Source organism: Purpureocillium lilacinum (assembly GCF_023168085.1).
Source record: "Purpureocillium lilacinum CBS 284.36 DNA, scaffold_3, whole genome shotgun sequence".
NCBI classification, from domain to species: domain Eukaryota; kingdom Fungi; phylum Ascomycota; class Sordariomycetes; order Hypocreales; family Ophiocordycipitaceae; genus Purpureocillium; species Purpureocillium lilacinum.
The window spans coordinates 812164-824956 of NW_027072113.1; the positions used below are offsets into that span (position 1 = coordinate 812164).

At 53.1% G+C, this 12793-nt stretch overlaps 2 protein-coding genes across 2 annotated transcripts; both read right to left on the minus strand.

Annotated features, from left to right (window-relative positions):
* Window positions 1-4674: 4674 nt before the first annotated feature.
* PLICBS_004082 (uncharacterized protein) lies at window positions 4675-4937 on the minus strand (the record flags this gene model as incomplete). The annotated part of the gene is made up of 1 exon (XM_065600387.1): window positions 4675-4937. A coding segment is annotated over one exon (263 nt), but the record flags the coding sequence as incomplete, so codon positions are not given.
* Window positions 4938-5192: 255 nt separating this feature from the next.
* On the minus strand, window positions 5193-5502 carry PLICBS_004083 (ZEB2-regulated ABC transporter 1; the record flags this gene model as incomplete). Its single annotated transcript, XM_065600388.1, has 1 exon — window positions 5193-5502. A coding segment is annotated over one exon (310 nt), but the record flags the coding sequence as incomplete, so codon positions are not given.
* Between the last annotated feature and the right edge of the window lie 7291 nt (window positions 5503-12793).

Sequence of the window (12793 nt, forward strand, 5' to 3'; positions counted from 1 at the left end):
TGTGCTGCTGTCCTGATTCCCTACCACCCTCTTCCCATATACTGGCATCAGCTGAATACCCGCGACAAGTACAAGACGTGAGTCCGACACCACTACCGCAGTGCCCTTTGCCTAACCCTGGTGATTGGAAGCGCATTGCCCCTCAAAACGTGGCCGGTACATCGTTCATGACCGCCACGACCACTCCTTTCTCTGCTGACCCCAGCTCAGAATGAGTGGCACAGATCAATGCTCACTGCATCTCAGCGGACCTCAAGACATCCCGGAAGCGTGGTTCGATGAGCAACTCAAACGTTATCGCAGCAGCAATGACATCCTCCAAGACTTTATCTTTAAGGAAGTCGAGGTACTTAAGGCGTATTACGGCCGCCAAGTCCGCCCACAAGATGCAGCTCGTGCTATCACAGGCCCTATTACAAGCACGTCCATTCCTTTTGGGGGAACCTCTTCAGACGACATTGTCCCGCTCACGCAGCTATGGAGGCTACTCAAAGATGCACTTGTCGAATGGCCATCAGGTCGCACGCCAGATCTCGTTCTTCTCCTCGCTGCCATTGCGAGGAGAGATGACCGAATCCACCGAGGCGAGGCTCTCGATGATGACGAACAGCCGATGACAATGGACTTGTCTTCCATACCTGACCATGATTTGGTCCGAAGCATACTGGATGGAACCGGGACAGATTGTCAGACGGTGTAATGGTGTGGAATCCAGGCATCGTGCGAGGGACGCATACATTAAGCAGCAAGATGCTGAGGCACAGTTGGTCGCAGCGGGGCTGTTCGAGTGGAGGCGTGCGTTCTGGTACCTGATCAAGACACTGGAAAGGGTGGCAAGTCGCAATGACAATACTATAGCATCCGGGGATAACACAGCGGAGTTGCTGCTTCAAGCGGACTTCCATATCCCGGCTGTCGCCTGCTGGATTAAGCACAACGGACGCAAGCTGTATGACGAGATTGCCAAAGACAAGCTCGGGGTTTGGGACGAGAGGGATGTCCCAGTGGAGGCTTGGCACTTTGACCACCCTACGGAGCGTTGGTCATTTTGGGCGGGACGACTGAGTGAATTTGTGACAGACCAGCATGACAACATTGTCAAAGGCGCGGCGCGCCACGCTGTAAAGAATATGGAGGCCATTGCAGGAGCATCTCGCCGGTACAATGCGCGGCATGACGAAGGAGACGGAACTTGTATCATTTGTCCAACTATGACGGACCATCCAAGGGCAGACTAGGACTTTCAGGCGGGAAGGCCAGCGGCGAGTTCAATTCACCATGACGTCCTGAGTGTCTTGCGGTGCCGTAGCTGCATGCCAGAAACTCAGCGCTACCCACCAATCAATCCATACCAATCAAGGAAGTCAAGTTTCAATCAAGCCGAGCTCACGTCTCCCAGTCAATCAATCAATCTTCCAAACCCCTTCGATTGAATCCGATTGACATAAATCCTTGATTATGTAATATACATAGTAGCCAATCAGAATCAGGGATTTAACTCAAATAGGAAGTAAGGAAGACAAATACTGCCATATTTAGATTAGCCCTGTTCTCCCTTTCATGCTGTAGGGTAGCTCCATCGCGTAAGCTGGGAAGGGATTGTTGCGCCCGACGCGTGTTACGCTCACCGCTACTCGTGATCCTTCCACCTACGTGGGAACGCGTCGTCACGATCCACGCCTCCGAGTACATTCTTTCGGCTTTCCGATGGCGTTGACGATTTTTGGATCTCGTCGTACAGCTAGCCTGGCCGCTCAATTCAATGCGTCCAGTGATTCATCGACATCCGACAGCTTCGACGGCCTGCCCATTGCGACCTGGCGGGGTCGACGATTCGTCCAAGATGAGCTTCTCTGGAAGAAGGGTTCGCGGGCGCCAAAGACTTGGATAAAAGATCATGGAGTCTTCGTGAGGGAAATCAAGAGAGGCAATGCGTCTGGTATTGGACCTGATCATCATTATGTGATGCAACGTGCTGACCATGGCTCAGCCGAAAGGCTGTGGGTTTGCAGCATCTGCGACGAGCGACGCAAACTACAGCACGAACGCAACCTCTGGTGCTATGAGCCATCTCCAAAACAGGCACCGAATATTCCCCCCCGATGGGCCATTGACCAGCTCCGATTGTGAGGATGCTCGGCCTCGCAAGCGACCGAGGACCTCCCCAATACCGAAGACACAATCGACGAAGGTGCAGGAGCTCGCCTGTGGCTTCATCGTTAATACGGACCAACCTTTCGGCGTCTTCGACGACCGTTATCTCCGAGAACTCTTGCAGCAGTTTGATCAAGACCTGTTTTCACAAATTCCATGGTCCCGGAGCAGCCAGCGAAGGCAGCTCGAGGTGGTGTTTGACAGCAAAAAGTGCCTCGTGCAACAGTCATTGCGCGAAGCCATAACGAAAATACATGTTGCCTTTGACCTTTGGACGTCCCCGAATCGATATGCAATTGTCGCTGTGTCAGGACACTTTCTCGACAAGGAAGGGCGTCAACAGCAACGGCTGCTGGCGCTTACTCGCCAGCCTGGGCCTCATGCTGGTGAGAACATCGCACACACCCTTCGGAGGGTCGTGGAAGATTGGCAGATCGAAGACATGATCGGAACTTTGGTTTCTGATAATGCGACGAACAACGATACCTGTGCGGATCACTTCTTCCGCGCCATTGAACCTGCTTTGACGCAGGGCGACCGTGTGGAGCGGCGCATGAGATGTTACGGCCACATACTCAACCTTGTCGGCAGAGCTTTCCTATATGGCGAAGACGGCGAGACTTTTGAGCAAGAAAGTCAGCGTCTACTCGACGCCGACCTCATTGAAGACGACCTGCGACACTGGAGACATCGTGGCCCCGTCGGCAGGCTGCGCAACATCATCAAGTTCATTCGAGCGTCGCCTCAACGAAGCGAGCGATTCCAGACACTGGCTAGTGAAGCCGATGATCAGGACGCCTGGCTGATCCACCAAGAATCGAGCAGAGAGTTGCAGCTGATCCTTAGCAATGAGACTCGGTGGAACTCTACATACCTAATGATCGAAAGAGCGCTCAGGAAGCAGGGACATCTCCAGACCTTCTTGATAGAGAACCAGATGGAGGAAGACGCATCAAAGCGGCTGCCCGCTGAAGACGTTCTGCATCCCGAAGACTGGCGTCTTCTCGTTGAGCTCAAGGAGATCCTTGCCCCACTTTACTTCCAAACGATGAGATGTCAAGGCTGGGGCCAGAGAGGAAGCCATGGAAACGTCTGGGAGATAATGACCGGAATGGAGTATCTTCTTGATCAACTGGAGGACTGGAAAGCCTACTTTGATGATCCGGCTGGCGGGGCGGTCGAGCAATACCGGGCTCTTCAACTCTACGATAGGTCAAGCCGGCGGAAAGGGCCTCAAGCAACACAGCCTGCCCCGATGAAGGGTGCGGAGGAACCATCGATGGACCACCTTCCACTCCATACAAGAGCCGACTTCATGTCAGGCCGAGCCGACCGACTTGCCTCGCTCCGCGAGGACTCGAAATGTTACATTCGTCTTTCCATAACCAACGCTTGGCAGAAGCTAAATGAGTATTATACCAAGCTGGGCAGTTCGCCGTTGTTTGCCGCTGCGGTAATTCTTCATCCAGGACGCAGCATCCGCTGGCTCGAAGATCGCTGGAGCAGCGACGAGCAGCAGGGCTGGCTTCGTGATGCGAAGGATGGTCTGGAGAGGTTTTGGACGGCCTGGTACCGCAACAACAGCGCAGAACCTGGCGCAGAGGGGTCACTGAATTATCCAGCGATCCCACGCCGCACCAACTATTCTGCCGGCCCGAGGCGGGAGGAGTCCGCATATGAGCAGTGGCTCAATAGCAGGACGGAACGACTTGCAGACGAGAGCACGGAGCTCGAGCGATATTTTCGCCTTGAGCTGCCTGTGCCAATAGACGACCCTATTCAATGGTGGATGGACCGCAGATTGTCATTCCCAACGCTGAGTCAACTGGCTCTGGATGTCTTCGCTATTCCGGCGATGGCCGCCGATTGCGAGAGAGCCTTCAGTCTTGCCAAGCTTACTTTGACAAGTCAGCGGCTCTCAATGGAGCCATCAACGCTAGAGAAAGTTCAATGTCTCAAGAACTGGGTTCGACGGGATGCAGTCACGTTGGGTGGACTCTACTTCAACAATCGCGGAGCAATTGGCGAGGAGTAGTGTAGGATGGACCATGAACGTACCTTAGCTAGGATGCACTCTCAAGTTGAATCAATCCAGCCAAGTCAATCAAGCCGAGGCCGAGCGATGTGTCAATCATCCAATCGAGACCCCCCAGAATTGACTTGATTGAATTGAGAGCAGCGCTGCAGAAACTGGATGTTGCCGTATCAAGTCGTGCAACCGTGTGCCCCTCGAGCGCATGGCCGGCTTCCGGCGAGATTGCCCTGATCAGTTGTAAAGTAGAGGCTCTGTCCTATCTGCCCGTGCTTCGTTTCCGTGAATAGCTTCCTGATTTTGCCCGGGCATATATCTTACCGACGTCGCCAAGTACAGGATTGCTGTGCTGTTTCGGAGAACTTATACAGCCAGTCTAGCGGACTAAGTCCCTTCGTCGCTGTCCAGAATGGAGCTCGGTGCCTAGTGCACAAGATGCTCGTAGCTGGCTGACCGCCGTGCGCAGTCAGAGCCCTGACGTAGCTCGCTCAATTTCCGTGTTGAAGGGCAGCGGCTGCCGCAGAGATTCGTATATGAAGGGAGCTAATCTTGCGCAATGCTTCCCCGTCTCCCACTGTGGGCAGTTCTGTCTGCCACATGGCCTGTACAGTGTCCAGCGGATATGTCGCGTCAGAGTCGTTGGTCACTTGTGGGTTCTTGTACCATTCGAGGACGTCCTCCCAATGGTGGACCAGCTCCTGATTTGTGGCAGTGGTGGTAAAGATTTGGGACACGAGACGACCGATGGCGTCTTGGATCTGTTGGTTGATGTGATTGCCAGCGGGCGAGCGACACGGGGTATTATCGCTGCCCAGCGTGTCCATTCCATATCTAGAAGTAGAGGCATGCTGCCGTCCCTGGGTTCGCTGGCAACAGTTTTGTACCTGGCGTTTCCCAACATCCCACGAGTAACGGGAAAGTGGATGATTGTCTTCTGTTCCATCATTGACTGAAACTGTGTCAAGCACAGCAGGGTTGGGTCGTGCGACAACCTCACGCCAAAGACAGAACATGATTCGCTGGCCATAAGACAAGATGAAGGCGGATTTGGCTCGCTGATCCCTGGCTTGAGCGGCGCGCTTGTGGTCACGGAAGGCCTGCGCGTCGGCACCATCGAACGGATGAGAGACCTTGTAAGACTCGATCTCATTTTGGAGCAGCTGATACTCGCGGCTTTCCTTCCAACGAGCAGCAAATTCGTCCGGGGTGCGAGGAACGTGATTCTCGAAACCGGGACGAATGAGGAGTTCTAGAGGAGAGGTCAAGGACGTAAGGAAGTCCGGATCCGTTTGACTTATGGGGTATTCGAAGCCCATGTCGACAAAGAACTGCTTGGCCCTTGCAGTTGGCCCGAAGTAGATCTGACGATCCTCTTACAAGACGGTGACCTTGTCAAAAAGGCTATAAGCGCTCTGTCAGACAATTGGCTCCACAGGGATCACAGTTGGCATCGTGTTAATTGATGAGAATTATCTTGAAGAGCTATCTGCAAGCGCACGACAGTGCGCTGCTCTTTATACACAAAGGAAATATTTGCTTTGTGGTGCAAAGTCCCTGTAATTGAAGCTGGTGTGCAAATATATGCAACCAGTGTTTGAGCTTTGACCTCAACCGAAGTCAAAGCACAACGCGTGCAGGCGCTCGACCTTAACACACGGATTATAGCATCGGCTTCCGCGGGCAAATATTCTCAGTGCAGATATGCAATATGAAGCTTGCTCTATATGCGACACAGGGCCGACTTTGACTGCGGGGATGAGTTTCGGGGGGTGTGGATGAGGTCACGGAAGTTCACCTTTTGCCGCCATGGGGTGCTATTCCCGCACCTCCGACCCGGCAGTACGTAGTCCACAAGATGGCCACTGGGGAACTGTACCCGTTTTCTTCGATTATCCATCGCGCAGTTCTGGTCGGAGTGCCGGTCCGATTCCCGCATGCGGCTTAAAGGCGCGATACCGCTTGGACGATTCCCGTGTTACGACTTGAACGAGTAAAGCTTGGGTCTCTCATGCCAGCTGATCATGGACATCGCCCCCTCGATGAAGCTGTCCAATCCGCGGACCATGCGTTCCGTGCGACGCTGCTCGTGACCGATTCGACTGGCATCTAGATGTCCCATGACGGTGCCAGAAAGTTCCCGCAGGAAGCGCATTGCTGCATCGTCTAGACCTTGGCGAGGCTTGGCATCCATAACGCATAAGACACCAATATCGATTCCGCGACGAGTGCGCAGGGGAATGCCGGCGTAAAACCGACAGTGTGGCCAGTAGCGCTGAACAAAAGGTTGGTCTGCCAAATGACTTTCATTCAATAGGTTATTGAAGACGGATACTGGTAGCAAGACGTCACCGCTGACGCAGGCAGGCCCTGTTCGCTCCGCGACGTGTTTTGGCGAAGGACATATAACATGCTCGCAAATTCCGAACGGTCTAGACTCTGCAGTGCCACATAACCAAAGGTGTTGCTGCTGCTCCAAAACCTCGGCGGGCAGCAGTGAAGAGGTTGGTATAGCTTCTGCGATGAAGTATTGACTACTGCTGTCAAAGAGGGAGACTAGAGCGCGTGATGCGCCCAAACGTAGGCTAGCGAGTTGCGTGAGGGCCGTGAGGGTCGGATCCGAAGATGCGCGAGGATGTAGCTGGCTAGCAGATGCCCGAGCCTTGCTCGTATTAAACGACGGGGGAAAGTAGCTGGTGGATCTAGCCGTCAGTGTTACTATGTCCGGTGACTTCGCAATTTTGGTGTTAAGTCTTCAAACCGGAATATCTCCCGCTCGCGGACCAGTCTCCCGCCTATTACGCCGCAACCGTTCTGCACTCGGCGATTCGTTGGGACTTCCTCCGCCGAGTGTATCGCGAGAGACCAGAATGGATTGAGAAAGCACAACAGCTCTTCAGTGCCATCTGGCAGGAATACAAAGTGCTGCCTATTCAGTTCGAACGGAACCCATTCGACGATGTACGGCGAGGAAAGCGAGCCAAGGAGGCAGAAGAGGCAGTGGATACCGTCTCCTCGTACGTGGACAGCTTCAAATCGACAGCGATGTAAATTTCCAGGCATAGCAAGAGTGATGAGCTTGATCGGTGGCTCCAACTTGCCGATCCTGTTGAGAAGGGTTGCAATCATTCTTATATTGGTTCAACAAAAGATTTGACTATCCTCGCCTTACGCGTATGGCCATGGATACTCTCCGTGCCGCCCATGGGCGCTGAATGCGAGAGGGTCTTTTCCTCGTGTGGCAATATGGTCTCGGCGAAACGCTGTCGACTACAAGCCGAAACAATCGCTATCACACAAACCGTACGATCATGGCTACGGGCAGGACTATAGGATGATTACGATGGACTGCTGAAGGACCTCGTGGCAGCAGAGCTCAACGAGAGGTAATACAACAGGCGCCCATCTGCGGCACGACCTGGTCATTGAGGATCTTCAATCATTAAATCATTATCATTTCATTCTCAGTCCTACAATGATCATTATCATTGCTACATCGCTTATTAATCAATCATTTCCTCTCATTGTCTAAGTGATAATGATTGATAATGATTCATGCGCCACTCTGGTTGCGATAATGTCGTAGAAGATGAGCGTGCAGACCTGGGTGATTCTGGAAATAGCGTCATCTCTCCAAACGCTCAAGAACTCGCCCCGGTCCTGTATTGCCCGGAAGATGGTGGATGAGCTTGTAGCTGTGACCAGAACTGCTGACCCCAACTGTGAACGGCATCCACAAGAGTGGACAGGATGGCATAAATCGGGTGCTTCTGCAGGCTGGGGAGGCTGTAGCACGGGTCTCGACACAAGATTGCAGCTGTCCACACACCCGCGAGCATCAGATCGCCTTCCTGAAATGTATTATCGAAATGAAAGCACGGTACCTCGGCGCACTACGTATTAACGTGAAGGAGGTTTGTAAGCGATTGCCGCATTCTATGCTTTTCTACGTCGGTGCCGACACACTCAAGGCGTAGCTGCTTCTGCCGAAACCTCATGGAGTTGTTGACAAGGGATGTAAGCCGCGTGTGAAGTGTATCCAGCGTGGCAAGTTCGCGACTGGGCCCGTACTGAGCGATTCTCTCGGCACGCAAAACAATGTTTTCCACTTGCTCGAGGCAATCCACTTCCGCATCCCAAGGTGTGCCAGATGGCGCAAAGACAGCGGCTAGGGCCACCAGTTCCAGTTGTTCCTTTGTCGGTTTCTGCCACATCGTGGAGAAGAGGAGACGAGAAGAATGTTACTCAGATTGTTTCGTTTGGCGGCAGCCTATGTTAGAGACTGGTCATCTGGACCAGTTTCAATCACGTAGAGAAGGTAGTATTGGGGTAGACGCGTCACTCGATTGGTGCGCCGTGAGAGTCCGCAGCCGACAAGAGCGGTGCATGAAAGGCATGAGCCAAATGGTCTTCGCGGCCCACTGCATCCCGCAATTGACACCTTCACCCAACGCCACGGATGCCTTGCTTTTTCAAGTTTCAAGTCTAGCATCGGCAGGTTTTCGTTCCGCCACAGCATCCAATCCGGGCCGAGATACCAACAGCAGGTAACTTCTGCACATCCATGCCCTGGCTCTGCCGGTGCTAGCTCCGGCGGGGTTTGTCCAATGAGCTGCAAGTCACAGATATGCACCAGCCATCCTGTGAGCCAGGATCACTCGGTTGGCATGAACGCTCATCGATCGGCATGTCGTCAACCGTCCCCATCATGGCAAGTCAAAATATTGCAGAGTCTTGTACGCAGCCGTCGGCCAGGGACCTCGTCCCGATTGAAGAGTAGAAGTCACAATGAGACACCAGTAAGACATAATAAACCGTAGCATGGACCTCTCCACCAGGAGCAACGCGTGGGGTAGATGAAGGGCAAATGCCGAGATATACTTTAACTAGTCTCCTGGGGCACATCCGAATCAGTGGCCTTTTATATTAGTAAGGTGTTGGTATTGCCTTCTGGTAATTACCTGACATGAGCTGCTGTCGAAGAGACGCCGGAATCGCTTCGTTGTCTGATTTACGAAAACGCCTGTCACACTCTTCGCAGCCCTCAGTGGCGGTAGGTTGGTACCACTGGCGTCGCAGCGAAAGAGCTACACGGCATCCCGCATCAATAGTTTAAGCCTCTGGTGTCTAAACCCTCTGCAGTCTGCTCGGTCGAAGCAGACACTGACCGACGTCCCACTTCGGCTTCCTGGCAATGGTCAATTCAATTTATGGGCATTGACCAACATAGACTGCTGAGGCCACTGATGAAAGGTAAACAGACGTCTGTAGTTGCACCGTTGAGCGATTCGCCGTTGCATGGCTGTGCCTGTACTTATGGTAATGCGACAAAGGGATGGCCGACACGGACCCGTCTTCGGCACTGCGGCTGACACGCGCACTGCCAGCCACAATCACAATGCTGTATGTGACCCAAAAAGAAAATAATGCGCCGCTCGGCTTTGAGGTTGCGTGACGCCCAGTGGCACCCCATTGTTTGCAGTAAAACCATGCGCGGCCACCTGCACACCCTTCCAGGTTCTCGAGTATACTGATCCCACGTCCGCAGTTAAATTTAACGTGCCCAGCCGCAGCTGTAGCGTCTTTGGCTTTTGGTGGTAATCGCCCTGCGCTGTTTCTCTCGAGTCCCAGCACAGTACCCGCCCACGTTGTATCACCTATTCCATCCCGCCTCCCCATGGATGGTTACGCATCTCCTCCGTCAAAGGATGGCCTTGCCACAACCTTGCTCCTTGATGTCGCTGCGCCTTGTCCTTTGCTCTCCTTCTCAACCTTCTGTTACGGAGCATATGCCCTCTGCAAGACATGCTTCTGCTGTTTCAATTGGGCTTTCGATTCTTCAATGAAGACTGCGGCCTCCAAGGGGTCCGGTGTTGGTTAGTAGAACAACCACCTGTTGGTACTCAAATTAAGCTAAGAGACCTACAGGAGGAACTGGCTCTTGATGTATCCGCTATCCCGGCAATGGCAGCTGATTGCGATAGAACCTTCTGTTTTGCCAAACTCACTTTAACTAGTCAGCACTCAATAAACAGGTCCACACTAGAGAAGTGCAACGTCTCAAGAATTGGACTCGACGGGATACTGTCACGCTGGGCGGACTCTACTTCAACAACGGTGGAGCAAGTGGTGAGCAGTAGCGCAGGAACGGATCCTCAACATTTTGGCTCTCCCAAAGCACTTTCAAGTTGAATCAATCTAACTAAGGCAGTCAAGTTGCGGTCGAGGAGTTTGTTAATCATCCAATCGAGGCCTCCACCTAGAATTTACTTGATTGATCGAGAGCAGCGCTGATTATTGCTATCCCTCCCTTGTTGGGTAGAACGCAGCGAGATGCTAAAACACGGCACAGAAGTGAGCCAAGTACCGAACGCCGCAGGGTGCTTACAAGCGAAGCGGCGTGCACGGCAGACCCTGAGAGCACTCTGGACGGTTAGAAGATCCCAATAGCCACGCAGAGAAGAGGCAAAATCTGCAAGACCCATGATGGGCAAATCGCAAGGAGGAGGCCCACGGATATGTGTCTCAAAGCCGATTTCCGGAGATATGAAGTAAAACCATGTGTCGAAACACTTTAATGTTACCTAAGACTGAAGAGTCTACGTCCCCCTGTGCGGCGACGAGCGCCCGGGCCATGTGTGACCATCTGCTCCCTGCTTCAAGGCCCTGGGAAATGATGGACTCTTAGCAAAATGGATGGCCCAGTCATTTTTCTGAGGCGGCATACCTCTCAGACGATCCGCAGACGATGAAAAGGTTCTGATCACGCAATGGCCAAGGACGTGGGCGTTCGCGCGGAGCTAGTCCAAACTTTTATTCGCGATGGAGGGCAGATATTGTGTCGAGATGGATCGGGCCTCACCGCCAGGTTCGCCCCACAATTGCAGGTCCCTGGTTCTCAACCTGGCCTTTAATTTCAGTATCGCCACTGCATTGGTCTGTGCTTGCATTGGATGCGTGAAGCGAACCGCGCTGTAAACCCCGGCTTTGGAAGTTGTACGCCGCTGAGGCGGTCCTTAAAATGGTCAATGCAGCCATGTTTGTCGGTGTCGAGCTCATTCCCTCCGCTGCCATCGCAATTTCGACGCTTAGGCGTGATCTAACAAGTGCCATACTCTCGAGAGCCCCTCGTCGTCTTCTGCGAACCAGTCCATGACTAGTGCGCACCCATACGACCACTACACCGTTCATCTCAGCGAATACTGACTGATGCCGTTGATGCGCGAAAATATTCACGCAGAATCTTATTACTGTCATAGCCCCTGGTGCTGACAGTGGCAGACTAGGTGGCGTCGGTCGGTGTATCGATTTGCCTTAAACATGAAGTACTCGAGCAGATTGGGAAGAGATTCGCAGGGACTAATTGACAGAGGCAATGTGTCAATATTATGCTACTGCTGTCTACTAACGGTAGCCATAATTATGCAGCCTGCCACGTTGCAGATGCTTGCGTCATGGAGTCGGTATAAACTGCAACCCTCAATTCAATCACTACACGGAACATCCACCTCTTCCGACTCACAGAGGACCTCCCGCCCGTCACCAGTTACCTATGCATCCATGCCGAGCAACATGATGTTTACGACGACTGACAGTACAACTCCCAAAGCCTTGTGGGTAGACAAGCGTGTACAGCACTCGGATTTCTTGCCATTACCATTAGATTACTGACGGCGGGACACTATACAAACTGATGTTACTGTATAGATCACATGCAGTCTCTGTATACGACTGTACGGGGCAAATTGACAGCCAGGGCAGCCGATGCACACCTAAATCTGCGATCTGCCCCACGGTTTGGCTGGGGTTCAGACTGCTGTGCGAAGTCGTCGTCCCACATATTCAGCTGTGGTCCGGCAAACGGTGTGTGAATGACACCGCCACTACAGGCCGGTCGCCTAGGGCGGCCGCGTGGTGCCGTGCCCACCTCGCCAATCCTGCTTCGTCAGTGGCACAACTTGAACTGATGTCGCAGCCTCGCCTACTGCTCGTGAATTGCAGGGCTCTTGCTTTGATCTGGTAGTGGTTAATACTCCTCAGTCCTCGGGAAGGACGGCTCGAAAACTGTATGAGCCGGCAGAAGGCCATGGTCCGCGACTTTGCAGTTCCACAATGACAGCCCGCGCCACTTGTGTTCAGCTCTTGGGTATGTGTGCTGTCAATATCAAGCCGCTCATTCACGTAGACCGTTACCAGCACTGCTGCCTACAATCGGTGGCGATAGCTTCAGGCAACCTGGCTTCTGCCTGTCGTGTCTCAGATGCCTGCCTCAATCGGCACAGGTATAAAATACCGACTACAGTCAATCGTTAGATAGAAGAATCAAGAGTCTTTTGTTGCCCAATTCGCTGGGGACCTTCTACTCGGTCGTCAGTTAGTCATGCACACGTGCAGTGCGACATGTGCCAAATACTAGCTCCGCTGCTGTCGTTCCAGCGTACGCTATTGCATTGACAAATTTGGGCGCCATATAGTCCACTGCTGGGGGGTGGTGTGAGAAGAGGGTGGCTTCCCAATGCGCAGAACGCTTTAGAGCCCTAGGGAGGGCCTGGTTTGGGCTTGGGCTTGGGGCGAGAAACCGCCCTCCGTGCGGAAAGCTTGCAGTGGGTG